Source organism: Schistocerca serialis, chromosome 1, assembly GCF_023864345.2.
Source record: "Schistocerca serialis cubense isolate TAMUIC-IGC-003099 chromosome 1, iqSchSeri2.2, whole genome shotgun sequence".
Lineage (NCBI taxonomy): Eukaryota > Metazoa > Arthropoda > Insecta > Orthoptera > Acrididae > Schistocerca > Schistocerca serialis.
The window spans coordinates 372,908,707-372,927,296 of record NC_064638.1 but is presented as its reverse complement, the minus strand read 5'-3'; the positions used below and the strand labels follow the sequence as shown (position 1 = coordinate 372,927,296).

Here is an 18,590-nt window from a genome sequence, read left to right as displayed (position 1 = left end):
ACTGTTTAGCGTCAGAGTGCGAATTCCATCCTACATCCATCTACCACGTGCCTGTGGAAACTCCCACTTCGAAAGTCCAACCTGTTTACACTTCTCACACTAACGTTTCCTGCAATTGCACCGAATGTGACCAGGCTGACCACACTGATAACACGTGACTTCAGTATTAAAGACCACTCCCCTCTCTGTATATCTGGTCTGGCCAGAGCCATTGCAGTTGCCACAGCTTCATTTAATGACTACAGAAATTCTGCCTGTAGCCTGATGGGAAACTTCAGCCAGAAACTCCCCAAAGAAGGAGTCAAATAATCTTTGCTCGTCTTCCAGAAGAATACCTTTATTAATGTGTTCGTTGTCTGTAACCTCGTGGATATTAATATTTAATCTCCTAATTCTGTCCACAAAATTATGTATGTATTTCCCCCGACATACCATTAAACTGTACCCAATAGTACCTAGTAGTATTCTTCCTTCGACAGTGCTCCAATAAACCCTCTTGCAAATCATGGAGTGAATACACATTCTTAAGCTTTTCATGATGCGTAACATATGGTCTTGTATCTCCTGTTAATCTTAGGTGAGTCATGCTCAACAACTGCTCATTGTTTCATCCCACTAATTTCGCAGCCGTGTATAGGTTGTCCATGAAAGTCAAAACATCCTCCCCCGATTTACCAGAAAAAGGAGTACCTAATGTGGCAGTGCTAGCATCTAGAACAGCTAGGGACACACTAGGAGTGAACAGTTCCCTTCTCTCCTCCCACAACTTCTTCAATTTCCTAGCTAAGAGGAGGATTGCTTCCTGAGTCTGTACCTTCTTCTCTCTTATTTGATGCTAATCTATTACTGCCAGGAGCCAAAACAAACAATCCTACAACCCTATAAAGTGTTTATGATTGGCGCTTAGTTGCACTTTTCTGTTGAACTTTAACACCAAACTGCTGCTCCTGGATCTTCCGTTGTTACTCTATGTTGATGTCAGACATCCACTGTAGGGCACACTACCTTTTCAGAAATCTAATGTACAGTCTCGTAGTTCTCCAGTGCGCTGGTGAGGGCAAATCTAGTCAAGTTCAGCCTGGTATCAGTTGATTTATTTATTTGATCCAGTCTACAACAAAGGTATTGTGCCAACCCGCGTCCGGCCGTCCTGACTTAGGTTTTCCATGATTTCCCTAAATAGCTTTAGGCAAATGTTGAGATGGTTCCTTTCAAAGGGCACGGCCGATTTCCTCCCTAATCCAATGGGACCGATGACCTCGCTGTTTGATCCACTCCCCCCAGATCAACCAAACAACCAACCATGGTCCTCAGCAGTGATACATCATCATCAGAGGTCTATCCTATGCTCAGTGCAGACCAGGAGTGGAGCGATTTTGCACGGCGGGCATTCCAGGCCTGCTGCAGAGCTGCGGCAGCTGCTGTTCAGTTGGTGAGGCACTGCTATGCTGGTAGCAAGCCAGGTTGGAGGCCTGGTGGCGAGTATGTGATCCACAGAGCAAACCCCCGGCTCGACGTCTACCTGGCAGAACTTGACAGTGGTAGGGGTTGAACAGTTCAGCGGATGGGAAGCTTACAGTTCAGCCTTCAGACAACTGGTGATGAAGCTAGATCCCCGAGCCCGATGGCCCCTTGGATAGCGAACGGAGATAGGGTCTCCAGAGGATAGCCGGTGTATGATAATGTCTCCTCAGCTTCACAGCAGTAGGACTGATGACCATAGATGTTAAGTCCCATAGTGCTCAGAGCCATTCACAGCAGTAGTCCACTCCAAAGCAATTGCCGATTTAGTGCCACTTGTAGGCTGGATGATATTTATACGTGCCAGCATGGAGCACTTTGAGAAGAAGATGCCCCAGGTGTCACATAGCCTTTCGCCGCAACGCTCCAGAAGAATGAGTCTTTTGGTAATAGTGTTGGTGACTGAGGGGTCATATGAGTAGACAGGTATGAAAGCGAAATGCTTCACTAACTGATTATTTCAAGTGGTGTGATAATGGCAATGAGCACTTGCGCTGCCCAGTGCAGTTAAAGATGTTCTGAATATTTAAGATATCAATAAAGATACATTGATAACATTGTAAAAATTTGTCTGGAGGAAACCTAGTTTCAGTCTTGTAATTCTCTGATCAAACGGAATTTGATTTACATCACAATTACATTCTTTTTTACTTTATTTTGACAGTTTTGGTGATTTTTGTTTTTGTATGTTTTAACCATTTCACTCCCTTTCATCGCAGTTCAGACACTATATTGTAACGACGATTTGCATGCAAACAGAGATAGCAATCTTTGAGGGTCCCGGAATATTGATTGGATGCATTGAATTAGCCTCATGATTATAGCCATCAGCGTAATCGTAAACTGTAGGAAACTTAATTTTATTCCTGATGTAGGGACTGTTGGCGTCATGGGAGTAACATTACAAACCACTGAAATAAACAAAGCAGCCTCAGCTGGGCAGTTGTGGTGAGAGGCTTGACATGATATCTACAGATATAGCAAAGATTCACTTGGACAGCTACAGTTGTGAATGTTTTCAAGTTCATGCCTAGTGTGAAGGAGGCACCACTGATGCAGTGATATATTTCAGTATATCACACTCTTGTTATATTTTTTGTACCAAACAATAACAAAAAACACAACACTAAGTTTTTGTCTCTTATTTGTAAAGTTGAAAAACAAAAGTCAAAGACCTTGGACCTGGTGCTGTAAACAATCCGCTATCACAAGCTAAGTACTGGGTGGTTATAATTAAACTGATCGTATTCCGAGTGCTGCAGCCTGGGCTGTATACATCGCAGGACGCTGAAACATTGTAGGTGTGCTCATTAATCAGTGCGCTATGGGAGTATGCTGACAAAAATAATAGTTCCACTTTCTGCCACCAGGTGAAAAGATGATGCTGTAAAAAATCAGTATGGTGTGGGTGCAGGGAATGGGAGGAATGGTCAAATACATTATAACGGTGGTTCTGGCACGTTTTTTCTTGGTATGGTCACAAGCGACAACCTGTATTCAATATCGTCTCCCAACTCACCAATTTAGTGCATCCTTGACATGGTGTGGTCGACAGCCGCTCGCAGCCTATCCGGTTTAATCAAAGCGATATGTCATCATGCGCTATCCTTCAGATCAGGAAGACTCCTCATACATCCCTGGTAGACACGGTCTTTCAGATATCCCCATAACCAGAAGTCACGTGGATTTAGGTCGACGGATCTAGACCACACATCTTGAAATTGATTAGAGATGATGCGGTCATTAACGAAGGCTTCTGCGTTTTTGCAAATGTGGAATCATGTATTGCACAAGGCGGTCCTTATAATGTGTAGATGGCACTGTACACCTAACAGACCGATGCGGTGTCATCTCCTCGAAGAAAAACGGATCGAGAATGAAGGAGCCTGTGAAACCACATCACACAGTCACCTAAGCTGAGTGTAGTTCATGTTCCTGCTCACGCCGTGGCGGAGTAGAGCCCCATAAGCGACTGTTCTGTACATTCACGGTATAGTGCAGAGTAAAATGTGCCTCGTCCGTCCAAACGATATTCCCTGGCCACATGTCATCCATTTTCATGGGTGCTGAAAAACGAAAGGTAAAGTCTTGGCGTTTTATTCTATCTTGAGGCTTCATTTAGTGCACTTTATGAATCTTGTAGTGATACCAGTGTAAAATGCACCGCAAAATCTTTTGAACTGTTGACCAGGGAAGTTCAGTGTTCAATATGTGTGAAATCTTATGGGACTTAACTGCTAAGGTCATCAGTCCCTAAGCTTACACACTACTTAACCTAAATTATCCTAAGGACAAACACACACACACATGCCCGAGGGAGGACTCGAACCTCCGCCGGGACCAGCCGCATAGTCCATGACTGCAGCGCCTAAGACCGCTCGGCTAACCCCCCCCCCCCCCCCCCCCCCGGCTGACCAGGGAAGAGACAATAGACAATTCCCATGACACAAGTCGAGCACTGACTGCAGAATTTGAAGCATGTGCTGTACGGTTGGCTATAGCTACAGCAACTTCATCAACAACTGCCATGGGAGTGGGGATCTGTTTCTTAAAATTACTTGATCATTTTCTTTAGCCTTTTGTTGACACGGGACCTTTTCGCTGTCGTTTCCGTCGCGATATTCCCGTAATGCGTCGCTGCTATTGCTGCCTCTTTGGTAAAACAATGTTACCAGCAGTGCACGGTCTCTAGTAATATCCATCGCGTTGGCTACGGAAAACTTCAACCTTCTTAAGCTTTTACACGAACAGTTACATTTCAAAAATAATCAACAGACGTAACCAAACGACAAACAGCGTATTGACGTCAAAACAGGAAACATTTCACATCCTGACTGCTTACGGTGCCACTTTTTCCCCTGGTGACAAAAAGTGAAAGTGTTATTTCGTAATCATACTCTGCAAGCGCATCCATTAATGAACATACATGTTTCAGCGCCCTGCGGTGCATACAGCCTACGCTGAAGCCCTCGGAACACCGTCAGTTTAATTATAACCATCCGGTATATACACGAGATTTGCGGATTTAAGAATCTGCTGATAGGGAGCGGGGAGGAGAAGTCCATTATTTGTAGACTGAACAGTAATTTATATGCAGCTCTTATGCTCATATTCCTAATCTACGTTAGTGACCATGTAATGAATTTCAAGAACTATTCAACAACGGTAATATTTGCTAATTATACATTCAAAATAATCAAGAACCAAAACTGAACCATGTCAGACACAGCCAAATAACAGCTGAAGAAGCCTACAACTTGTCCGCCAACTGAATTGGCACTGGACTCGCATTTGGGAAGAACAGGGTTCAAACCACGGTCCGTCTATTCAGATTTAGGATCCCGTGGCTCTCCTCAGTTGCTTTAACTGAATGCCTATTTCCACCCATCCTTCCTCAACACTAGCTTGTATTCCGTCTCTAATAAGCTCTTCGTCGACGGGGCGTTAAATCCCAAACTTCTTTTTCTTCTCAAAGCTGCTTTACAGCACACATTCTTAGTCTTAATAACAGAAAAGCTCATTAGGCAATTGCACACCAACAAAAATGTCTTACGAGTATCACAAATAGAAATTAATAGCCGAACACTATAGGAGACTGTGTGTAACATTAACTCCGTCCGGCTGAGTTCATCGAGAAGGGAGTGAGCACGTAGGTAAACGTATCAGGTCACTATGTTTTCCACTTGGTAATACCTCTTACTGTGTCATATTGAAGACAATCAACTATATTAGTTTACAAATTTTTCACGTCCACTCTTCTTATGGAATTTTCTTGGAGGGCAATAGTTAACGTAGATCAAGCAAATACTAAAATTGTTGTTGAAAGTAGGCAGTTGCACATACTTCATAGGCTTCGTCATGTAACCTGGGACCGAGATAGTGGTGCAATGCTAAGAAACCATGTTCACATTGAAAAACACGACAGATCAATCCTTAAACCACAACAGGCAATTGCTGGATGGTTCCTTTGAAAAAGAGGCACGGCTTCATCCTTCCCCATTCCGACCATGTACTGAAAATCTAATGACCTCTTTGCCGACGGGACGCTAAACGTTCCTTCCTAGATTTTAAAATTGCAAAACGACGTGACATGGAACGAATTCGTAAAGTCGGGTGTAGGGAAGGCGAATATTTTCGACTTGTATTTGTTGCGAGAATTCTGATAACGTGTAGCTCATCCGTAATGGAGACAGCGTATAGAAAACTTAGGGGAAGCATTCTTGAATACTCTTCCAGTATCTCTGATCTCCAACAGGTCGAATTAAAGGAAGATGCCGAAGCAATTTAGAAGGAAGCAAGTAAGGAAGGCTATGCTTTAACGTCCCGTCGATATCGAAGCGTTTTTCGTTGCGACGGAATCTTCTCACGAAATTCCAATCACGAAACTTTCTCCTCCGAATGCGAAAATATTTTGTTGACTCCGACCTACACAGGGATGAACGATCACCACGATAATATACGGAAAATCAGAGCTCGTACGGAAAGATATAGGTGTTCATTCTTTCCGCGCGCTATACGAGATTGGGATAATAGAGAATTGTGAAGGTGGTTCGATGAACCCTCTGCCAGCCACTTAAAGATGATTTGCAGAGTATCCATGTAGATGTAGATGTAGATGTAGATGTAGATGTAGATGTAGAAGGTCATTAGAGGCGGAGCAAGAGCTCGGAATGCTTTAAGGATGGGGAAGGAAATCGGCTTTCTGCCTTCAAAGGAACCATCGCAACATTTGCCTGCAGCGATTTAGGGAAATCACGGGAAATCTACATCTCGATGGCAGGATGCGGAACTGAATCGTTGCCCTTCCAAATACGAGTCCAGTGTGCTAACCACTGCGCCACCTCTCTCGACAAAGCAGTTCATAGGCGCGCTGCAGGATTTGTTGCCGGTAGATTAGATCAACACGCTAGTATTACAGAAATGAATTCTGATGCGATTCCCTGAAGGGAAGAAGACGTTCTTTTGACGAAGCACCATTGAGAATGTTCAGAGAACCGGCATTTGCGACAGCCCTCAGTACGATCCTATTGCCGCCAATAAACATCTCGCGAAGGCAATAGAAATCAGGACTCGTACGGAAGCATAAGACGTCCTGTTTCCCTCGTTTCATTTGAAAGCAGAATAGGACAGGCAATGACTAGCAGCGGTACAAGGTTTCCCGCCGTTTGCACAGTGTGTATGCACATTGTCCAGTCATATTGATGTGATCACTTGTCAAAAACCTTAAAAATCACTTTTTGCATCGTAGACCGCTGCGGGAAGTGGAGGAAGAGAGTCAGTCAGGTTAGGAAGGTACCGACAGGGATGTGGAACCATGCCGATCCAGATGGTTCCACAGATTCTCGACTGAGTTTTAACTGGGAAAATTTTGTGTCCAGGGCTGTGCGGTGAACTCAAGCTGGTGCTCTACCAATCACGGACTTTCACCACGGGCTGTGACACCTTGCTTTGTCCTGGTGGTAGATGACATCGTTCCGAGGAAAATGGGACTGGATGTAGGGGTTGACATGGTCCACAGGGATATATTCATGCTTGTGTTGATCGGTTGCGCGTTCCAGAATAACGAGATCACCCAGGGAATGCCATGAAAACATTCCCCAGACCATAGCGCCTACAGAGTGTTTGCTTTCAGACGTTTCACGCTGTATACGTCAACGGATATGTGTCCGACGGAGCATAAAACTTTATTCATCTTGAAACGTCCCATTAGAAAAATTATTGAATTCCTGCGCTGGTAAACCCCTTACGTTATTTGATTTTCAAACAGCTGAGCAGAACTGAACGTACTCAGATATTTCGCTCTTTACTTATTCTGATCAACACTAAACTGACACACAATATCTTTAGCGCAACTCAATCTGACTTTCAAAAATACCTACAAAAGAATACCTTTCATGAATCACTTACCTCACAAAAATCTTCGTTACTCGAACTACTGCGATACAGCGAGCGCCACTACTGCCAGCTAAATAAAAGATTCTAACTACTGAAGGCACTAACTACTGACAGGCATAGTTAGCAAATGAAAGATTTTGATAGAGAACAAACAATGTATTTACCTTAATAGTGTTCAAAAGTCATATATATATATATATATATATATATCAGTTCATGACATCCAGTCTTACAAATTTACTGTCTCTGATGGTCACACGTTCAGATCATCCGCTCTCAAAACTCCGCCATCTCTCTGTCCACATCCACCACAGCTGGCGGTCCACCTCCAACTGCGCAACGCTACGCGCTGTTCGCATCCAACTGCCCAACACTAGAATATTCCAACAATGCAAACCAGCCACAGACTGCATCCAGCACAGTCAGTGATTTTCATACAGAGCGCTACGTGGCGTTACCAACATCAAAACCTAAACAGCCTACTTACATCTGAAGAGATCACCTGTCTCTACTCAGTGGACGTATAGGTACGGTACTGCCGTGAAAAGTCCAGCCTTCGTCGCTAATGAACAACAGTCAGCCATGGGTGGGACCGATGACCACGTAGTTTGGTCCGTTTAAACATCAAACCAACCAATCATGGGTACTACTGTTGGTAGCCACTTGATTCATTGGGTGGTTAACTGCTCAACAGTGGCACGTCTGTTCTCCCAAACATATCTCCGCAGCCTTCGTTCACCCCTATCATGTATGGCTTATGGTGGACCACAGCCACCTCGGCACCGGTTTTCGATGACGCCATTTTGTCATGCACGGTATACTTTAATCACAACGGCGCGTGAACAGTTTAAAAACTTAGCCGCTTCGTAAAATGCTTCCACGCTTGCCCCAAACGCCAATGATCACGTCCTTCCGACGTCAGGTAAATCGCTCCGTTTCCGCATTGCGACAATGACTGCACTGTTTTCTGCGCCCTCCCACGACACGCTTCACATACCCTCCACTGCAAGTGCTGCCATCTGGCATCTGTGAGTGTTTATTCCACGTTGACGCCGCACACAGGCGGTCGTCACATTAATGTGACTGTACCGTGTAGATAGTAAACGACTTATTTCTCTGGCGGCCAGAGATCGCAACTACTAGCTGAAGGCTTTGAATCGTTAGATAAGAGAATGAGCAGCTGAAAGTAGTAAACGAATTTTCCTGTATGGACAATACAGTAACCGACGGCCGTAGAAGTTAACAGAATATAAAAAGTGGGCTGTTAACGCCAATAATAGCTTTTTTGAATAAGATAAATGTTAAGTACGGTATCATCGAACACAAATTGTTAGTGTTGCTGAGTCTTTTCTGCAAGTATTTGTCTGGAAGTGAAATATGGTTAATAAACAGTACAGACAAAAAGACAGTAGGGGTTTATGAAATGTAGAGAGGGGTAGAGTAACTAATGAAGCGTTAGTGAATCGAATTTAAGAACAAGACCTTTATCATACAAGTTTGCCAAACGAAATAATTGATTGGTGGGACACAATCTGGATCTGGTAACGCAGGTGTAGAAATATTAGAGGGAGACAAGTCTTGAATTGAGTTTAGCAGGTTCAAATGGATGTATGGAGCAGCAGTTACACTGATGTAAAAAACTTGTATAAAATAGACTAGGATTGTGGTCCCCATTGATCTAGTGTTCGGACTGACGACTGTAGTCTCAGCGTCGATAAACCGAATAATTTACATCGAACTGTTTTCTGACGTGAAAAACACCTAAAATTTCTGCTGCCGTTTAGTACTTTATTATCTCAGAGCTTTAAGTGATCCCCAGCGTGCATGCGATGCTGATAGAGCTGTGACTTTATGCACCAGGTACAAGGAGTCCAGGTCTGCTGGGGAGTAAGAAAACCGGTTCACTCCATATGGCACTTAGAGGCGGATGTGAAACGTATACGTCGTACGGCTTGTGCAACGATAAACTTTGCCCTACCACAACGACAGCAGTCTCTCTGTCCACCCACGGCCTTTGTCGCCACAACAGGGCGCGCGTGGGAGGCGGCTGTAGTCGGTTGCTGCAGCAGGATGCACGAACCCATTTGCCAGTGTTCTGATACGCATCGTTCAGCTGTTCACTGCACATCATTCTTTACTTACTAGGTGAGTTGTCGGTTTTGCAGACAGGCGTCGGTTACTTCCGAACACGATGTGTCAGCTGGGTAGTTGTCAGTCTTCTTCAGGTGACTCGAAGAGGATTGATATAGTCTTTTTATAATTCTCATTTTAGTTCCCGACCGCGCGGGTAGCCGCGTGGTCTAGGGCGTCTCATCAGGATCCGTGCGTCTCACCCCGTCGGAGGTCCGAGTCCTCCCTCGGGCATGGATGTGTGTGAGTTGTCCTTAGCGTAAGTTTGTTTAAGTTAGATTAAGTAGTGCGTAAGCTCAGGAACCGATGACCTCAGCAGTTTGGTCCCATGAGAACTTACCACAAATTTCCAAATTTTCAGTTCCGAACGAATGGCTGAGCTGTCAACAGGTAAAGCCACTATTTAGCCAAAGAGTTTACTTGTTTTGCAGATGTTGCGTTATATAAAATATATGAGACAATAATTTGTTTTTGAAAGTAAAGATAAATGACAATCTGAGAAATTTAAAACACAGAGAGACGACTTAAATGACAGCTAAAATGCACAGAGACGGCAGTGTTGATGCTGTTATGATATAATCGTGGTACTCACGATATATGAGAAACAATCACGTGTGGTATGGAGTGAAAAGATGTTAATTAACGGGACTAAAGGTTATAGTACTGAGGCTTTCTTTGCAGGAGGTCAGATAGAATGGGGGAAAAAAGGTAGGATATCCTGGGATAAGACTGGGGTGCAAAGTGGTCCAAACCAAGAAATATTATAATTCTGCATCCAACAGTTTTTAATCAGACTTTTAATACATTCCGTTTACAAGTACTTTAATTCAAATATGAGACTTTTTGTAATTTTCAGCTAGAATACTCGTGACGAAACTATTTTAATGGGCAAAACGCTCTCAAGCGTTTACTTAGTGACGCATTTTTCATTAGCTATCCAATAAATAAGGGCAGCGCAAAGAAACAAAGTGCCAACATGACGAGTTTAGCGTGCTGGAGAGCAAAATATTGCGCATTTCCTGTGCTGGAACAGTTCCTGGAAAGAACGAAGTTACTGTGCGCCCCGAAAAAGTGTGATCTATTTCCCCTCATCACGAGAGTGCACTGATAAATAATGCCTCTGAATTTTTTATGTGAAAACTTTTACAGCTTTTAAATAAAAACAAACGTTATTAACATTCTACACCTTTGCTCTTTAGGTCTATATATTTGCAGACCTCTACTATTAGAGAGCTTCGAACTGCAGTACGTAATATGGCGGATTATAACCTAACTATGTTGGTGCGTGAGAAACAGCGTGCTGTAATCGAGTTTCGAATTCGAAGATATCGTCCACAAATCGGGCACTCTCTCCTTCAACTTGACAATGCCAGACCATATATGAGCACTCCGACATCCGCAACTAGCCGACGCCTTGGGTTCCCTGTCTGTCATCGATCATCCTCCATACAGTTCCGACTTGGCCCCACCCGATTTTCATCTGTTTCCGAAACTTAAAGAACACCATCGGCGACTTCATTATAATAGTAACGAAGTGGTGCATGCAGAGTTTAGGTTGTGGCTCAGACAACAAAGTCTAACACTCTACATTGACGGTAACAACAAATTGATCTCTATTTGGTAGAAATGTGTTCGTCGTAAGAGGAGCATGTTGATAAATAAACAACTAGACGTGAAAAATAATGATGTAGAATGTTAACAGTTTTCACACAAAAAATTGGGAGGCCGTTACTTTTCAGCATGACCTCATAGATTAGATTAGATTAGATTAGTACTTGTTCCATAGATCACGAATACGACACTTCGTAATGATGTGGAACGTGTCAGGTTAATAAAAGGTGTCTATACAAGATATTACATTACACAAAATGTTACATGACAGTTAATTTTTTTTGTGGAGGTTGGGGAAATTACCCACTTACCATATCCAAAAATTCATCTAATGAGTAGAAGGAGTTGCCATTAAGAAAGTCTTTTAATTTCCTTTTAAATGCTATATGGCTTTTGATGACCAAAGATGACCAAAGATATCATATGATATGATCGTCATCCCTGATCTTGAGAAGCTACTGAAGGAGTAGAAAACTAATAACACGTCACCTGCAAATAGAATTCCAATTCGGTTTTACAAAGAGTACTGTTCGGCGTTGGCTCCTTACTTAGCATGTCTTGCCGACTACTCGGCACAACCAGGAACACCTCCAAAGATGTCCAACGTAGCCTTGGGCGAAACGTTAGGGATAGAAGAGTTCCATGGACCACGGCCATACAACCCGGAGAAATTCTCTGCAGCTGAAACATCCGGTCGTGAAAGCCTTCATTGTATGGTTGAAATGTTCTTGGTGGGTTTGTTACTCAGGTGACATCCGATGACTAGTCCATGATCGAAGTTACTGAGCTCTCCTGACCGACCAATTGTGCTGTTGCAGCTACTCTATTGACAATTCGGTACTCCCCGCCTCCTCTTGTGTTGGCCTGTCAACCTCACGTGACTTCTGGCGGTCAGTCTTGCGTTACATAAAGGTGCCTGGATACTTTTCTCGGATAGTGTATTTCTAAGTGCCCCGCACGCATTTCGCACGTGTGTCAAGATCGTAATAACGAGACTAATCACATTGACTGGTGACAGGCAACGCCATCAGTGATGAAAATGTAAATCACTGCTCTCCAATTGGTTGCCGCTCACTGAGAGCTTCTCCGGATTTGCTGTCTACACCGAGAGCCGATAGCTGCAATAACTGGATTCCATATAATCCCCATCTGACAACCTCTAAGGTTTTCCAGTGTTCGTTTTCAGGGACTTCGTAATATTCGAGCCCTGAAAAGCTGTTGCTGTAGCCATCGTTTTGTCATGGTGGCTAGATCTTTGGGTTCGCCTCTTTTTCATTTAATCAACCACACTTGTGGACTGGATGCGGGTTAGAACACTCTTGTCGCATTAAGAAGGCACAGTGACCAATTTCGTGAACAGTATAGGGGATTGACAGTGATTAGGCACGGTATTGGTTGTAATGTAATTTTGCGTGCAACGTTTTTAGGTGAACAAACTGTGCCGATGTTGGACATTTGTCTTGCTCACGGACAGCTAAAAGCACTGTTCGGCGCGGCAGCCGCCCATCGACGTAGATGTCACGACAGCCAGTTTCTTCGCGGCAATTTACAGATCGTCGAAGACAGAGCTCAGGTACAAAGGGGCGACGGGCGAGGATTCTTTGTCACCACTTCTCGCTACGGGAGGAACAGTAGCAGACGTGCCGGGACTCTTGTAATTGTGATCCCTTCAGAGGAGAGAGCAAGCACCAGCTTTAGCAGGTACCTCTGACAATGTTTTTTTCGTGTTTTTTTTCTTAAAACTCCGTATCGGCTAGTGAAAGAAAACATTTTGCTTTGCTCGCCATAATGGGCAGACACACCTTGACGTCCACTGCACAGGCGTTCCAAGAACTGTTGCGTGTTTTGAGAAACATGTACGCACCCACACCTGATTCTCCACGCACACGGTGAAAAAAATCGCGACCATCAAAAATAATTAATGCAGAGTAATGAAATTTTGGGAATACTTTTGTTTAGGTAACATATTTAAGCCTGTTGTTTCCAGAGGCTACATTCTTGCCAAGTCTTTCTGCAGTATTGCAGAAGGAACATCCGGCTTCCCGTAGTCCTATTACATGAACTCGTTCAAAGTCAGTGAGGTGTTGATAATGGAGTCTTTGTCGCCATAAAGGCATTGATCAACTCACCCTGTCCAATCTCAAAGGTAACAAACACTCACGATCATTATAGAGTGTATTTAAAGCTAACGCGATTTGCGTCCTGATAGTGGCGCTACTAGCGCCATTCTTATGCGACTGGCGAGTAATTTGAACAGACATCATCTTCCAGACGCAGAAACACGCCTGCCAACTTCCGTTTACGTCACACAAGTCTCTCTTGATGTTGTGATTTTTTTCTGTCAGTATCTGTCTCGATTTACGAGCTCACTGTGACATAATGGCTTGTACCGGATGGCACCCTGTACGATGCCAGAATAAAGAAAGGATTGATGGAAAAGGATGTGTCCATCTATTGGAGCGAGGCAGCACTGGGTATTAAAAACATGCTCATGGCGAAAAACATCGCCATTGGTGAACTGGGCTTTTTGAAGAAGCTCCACGTGGAGTGTAAACGTTTCGGGAGAGTACGAAGGAGAGATGGAGGGTAGTCGAGATCAGACTGCTGGAGTCAGACTCGTAATCAGACAGAGGTGTAAGTGTTGTGTACTAGCTGCAGGGCCCACCATACATTCAGTGTTAGGTGTGAGGCTACTCTGTCGGTTTTCGGTTTGTTGCCGTGAAGCAAATTTCAGCGAATTTTCTGAACGAGAACCTTGGTTCACAAGGTTTGGAGATGCAGTTCTGAGTCCTGTTTCGAGCAGCAGAGGCTGTGGTACTTCGGTCGAATCACCACTGTCGCCTGCAGTTCACCCCGGTGGCGCATGGTAAGCACTGCGCTGCTGCTGTTTGATCGTAATATTGAAGGCGAATTCCTCACCACATGCTGCATTCGTCTCTCCAAACAGACGCAGTCGTAGCTCCACATATACTGATCAGCCAGAACATTATGACCATCGACCTACAATCGACATAAACCTGGCGAAAAATGACTGTTAGTCAGATACACGCACGGTGCATGTAGTATCAGTTAGCGTGCTGCTCAAATGTAGAGTGGGGAAGGCGCTCGATCTGAGTTGGACCGAGGACAGATTGTGATGACCCAGAGGCTCGGCACGAACATTTCAAAACCTGTACGACTTATCAGCAGTTCGAGAAGTGCTGTGGTGAGTGTCTTCAACACGTGGTGAAACCACGTGCAGACATCATGGGGTTGGGTGGCCACCCCTTATGACTAATGTCGAACATCGTAGGCTGGAGAGACTGTTAAAACAGGACAGGCGGTGAACTGTAGCGGAACTAACATGGGACTATAATGCCGATGGTGAAACTGTTCAAACGCACGATTGATCGGCAGACAGGTGTCGAGGGTCGGGTCCTGTAACTTCAAAATATCAGCTCGAAGACCCTCGTATGGTGCATGAAACACCACCATATCGGGAATCAACGAAGAGGCATAAGACTGCTTGCAGGCAATGTTGGCGCACCGGAATTTGCAATCGCGGGAGAGACCCTGGAGCGCCGTAATCCATTTCCGATATGTCTGACCTGTGGACTTTCAGCAAGAAAAGAAAGTCTGACGGGCGGAGGTGACGTGTATTTATGCGCCAAAGTACTCAAAAAGGCAGCCATTAATATGGATAAACGAGAGATCTCGAGGTGACTGCTCAGGGTTCAATTGTCCAACTAAACAATACACTTGTGGTTCGACTGTTGCTAAAAAAAAAAGCCCGACTTCGTTTTTCGTCGTGGATCCCATGTGCTAGTAAATCTTGTTCCAACCGTCCGACATAATTTGACGATGGTTAGATAGACCTATCGAAAGCTGGAAGCGTCGGTGAAGCCACGTACAAAGTGTGTAATTTACCCGTGATGAAATCAACTCTATGAGCTACATCTTGCAACGCTGGGGAGTGAAGGCGTTATTCTGACTTTGTGAGTGCTGCCTGAACCTTCTGTACAGTTTCCGTCAAGGAATGAAGAAATTCCCCTAAGGTAGCCATTTCGACTGAAAATGATAGTTTCATCCTCGTCACCAGTAACTGCAGCGTCCTGCAGTCGGCAGAAAAGAACTAACTTTTAAGTTTGAACACACATTATTTAACTAAAACCCCTTCGTGGCGTGCACTAATTTCCAAACCCAAGGACAACAAGAAACAATAATTCTAGTGATGGCAAAACCAGATGAAAGTTACAAGACAATGAAAATAAATAATAACAACCAAAATACTATGCTGCACAATTCCAAAGTGGCGTTACGCCCAACATGTACAAATTTCTACAGAAGACTACGGCCAGTCTCTACTGGGCTAGAGTCGAGTAGGTATTGGCCGGAGCTGTTGTAACTGTGGGTACACACTGCCGGTCTGAATCTGCTGGCGTGCTTATAACACTGATGCGGCGGAGTGCTACACTTAGTCACATTAGTTCCAATTGCTCGATCTCTGTCACATGGCTTTTCTCGAAGTAATGCAGTGTGTATGCGGAAGGTCTATTGATGTTCACATTCACTGGCGATGTTTTGATATGAACACTCGAAGAGTGGTCAGCAGCCCACATTGCTTGTCTGTTGTGCGGGCCCTCTAACCGATAAGGCGCCGCTACGACAGTCTCGCCTCAACAAAAAACGCCCTTGTTTTAATGACTGCCACCACAACTCGCATATCATATCAGTTGACATTCTCTCACCTATTTCGTGACAAAACAATACGAGTTGCCTTTTCTTGAACCGACTCATTCTCATGATAATGTTGCTCGCTTTCATTTCAACGAGACATACTAGTACTTGTCTTAACAAATCCATGGGATTTGACGATTCTTCACTGTGTGACATACAAGGAAAGGTGTTGCCATCACTGCATGTTCGCCATGTCTCAGCAATTCGGCAGAAGATCGAAGAACAGTTCCGACTTTCAATCATCACACTAACCTCGAAATGTCAGATATTGAGGTAAATGAACGCGAAATAGAAAAGCACCTCAGTGCTCATAATGGAAAGATATTTGGACAGTATGAGATACCTGTGAGGTTCGACAGAGATTATGTGAAAAAAGTCTCTCTCTTGTTAGCAGTAGTTTATCGTAGATCGCCTGAGCAACGAAGGGTACCTAGTGACTGGAAGAAAGCGCAGGTCGTTCCCGTTTTAAGAAGGGCCGTAGGACAGATGCCTACAATTACAGACCCATATCGTTGACGTCAGTCGGTTATAGAATTATGAAACATGTTTTATACTCAAGAATTATGACGTTCTTGGAGAAGTAAAATCGCTCTACAAAAATCGACATGGATTCCACAAAAAGAGATCCTGTTAAATGCAGCTCGCTCTCTTCCTTCATGAGGGCCACAGCACCGTAGACAATGGCTCTCAGGCTGACGCCGTGCTCCTTGACCTCAGGACACCGTCCCGCACTGCCGTTCAGTGAAAAAAAATACGAGCCTATCGAGTATCAGAGCAGACTAGATACCTGTATTCAAGACATCCTTGCAGATCTACATCTACATACATCCTCCGAAATCCACCATACGGTGCGTGGCGGAGGGTACCTCGTACCACAACTAGCATCTTCTCTCCCTGTTCCACTCCCAAACAGAACGAGGGAAAAATGACTGCCTATATGCCTCTGTACGAGCCCTAATCTCATCTTATCTTTGTGGTCTTTCCGCGAAATGTAAGTTGGCGGCAGTAAAATTCTACTGCAGTCAGCCTCAAATGCTAGTTCTCTAAATTTCCTCAGTAGCGATTCACAAAAAGAACGCCTCCTTTCCTCTAGAGACTCCGACCCGAGTTCCTGAAGCATTTCCGTAACACTCGCGCGATGATCAAACCTACCAGTAGCAAATCTAGCAGCCCGCTTCTGAATTGCTTCTATGTCCTCCCTCAATCCGACCTGATAGGGATCCCAAACGCTCGAGCAGTACTCAAGAATAGGTCGTATTAGTGTTTTATAAGCGGTCTCCTTTACAGATGAACCACATCTTCCCAAAATTCTACCAATGAACCGAAGACGACTATCCGCCTTCCCCACAACTGCCATTACATGCTTGTCCCACTTCATATCGCTCTGCAATGTTACGCCCAAATATTTAATCGACGTGACTGTGTCAAGCGCTACACTACTAATGGAGTATTCAAACATTACATGATTCTTTTTCCTATTCATCTGCATTAATTTACATTTATCTATATTTAGAGTTAGCTGCCTTCTTTACACCAATCACAAATTCTGTCCAAGTCATCTTGTATCCTCCTACAGTCACTCAAGACGACACCTTCCCGTAAACCACAGCATCATCAGCAAACAGCCGCACATTGCTATCCACCCTATCCAAAAGATCATTTATGTAGATAGAAAACAACAACGGACCTACCACACTTCCCTGGGGCACTCCAGATGATACCCTCACCTCCGATGAACACTCACCATCGAGGACCACGTACTGGGTTCTATTACATAAGAAGTCTTCGAGCCACTCACATACTTGGGAACCAATCCCATATGCTCGTACCTTAGTTAGGAGTCTGCAGTGGGGCAACGAGTCAAACGCTTTCCGGAAGTCAAGGAATATGGCATCCGTCTGATACTCTTCACCCATTGTTCGCAAGATATCATGCGAAAAAAGGGCGAGTTGCGTTTCGCAGGAGCGATGCTTTCTAAAGCCGTGCTGATGCATGGACAGCAACTTCTCTGTCTCAAGGAAATTCGTTATATTCGAACTGAGAGTATGTTCGAGAATCCTGCAACAAACCGTTGTTAAGGATATTGGTCTGTAATATTGAGGATCCGTCCTTCTACCCTTCTTATATACAGACGTCACCTGCGCTTTTTTCCAGTCGCTCGGGGCTTTACGTTCGGCAAGAGATTCGCGATAAATGCAAGCTATGTAAGGAGCCAATGCAGTAGAGTACTCTCCGTAAAACCGAATTGGAATCCCATCAGGACCTGGCGATTTATTTATTTTCAACCCATTCAGCTGCTTCACAACCCCAGGGATGTCTATCACCATGTCCTCCATACGGGAATCTGCACGAGACTCAAACGGCGGTATGTTTGTACGATCCTCCCGCGTGAAAGATTTCTCAAATGCTAAATTTAAAATTTCAGCTTTCGTTTTGCTGTCTTCCGTTGCCAGGCCAGACTGATCAGTGAGTGACTGGATGGAAGCCTTCGACCCGCTTACCGATTTTACGTAAGACCAGAATTTCGTTTGGTTTTCAGCAAGTTCTTTTGCTAAGGTATGACGGTGGTAGTGGTTGAATGCTTCGTGCATCTCTCTTTTTACAGCAGCATGAATCTCTACTAACTTTTGCCTGTCCTCATTCTCCCGATCTTTCTTGTACCGCGAGTGCAACTGCCTTTGCTTCCTGAGCATTCTCCGAATTGCGCTGTTAAACCA

At 44.3% G+C, this 18,590-nt stretch overlaps 1 protein-coding gene across 1 annotated transcript in view; it reads left to right on the top strand.

Moving 5' to 3' along the window:
- Positions 1-1,303: 1,303 nt before the first annotated feature.
- Positions 1,304-18,590, top strand: part of LOC126474179 (uncharacterized) — a 58,938-nt gene continuing 41,651 nt past the window's right edge. The window contains exons 1-2 of the mRNA XM_050101675.1: positions 1,304-1,541; positions 12,585-12,730. Of these exons, the coding sequence (XP_049957632.1) occupies positions 1,304-1,541; positions 12,585-12,730 (384 nt within the window). The remainder of the gene's footprint in view (positions 1,542-12,584; positions 12,731-18,590) is intronic.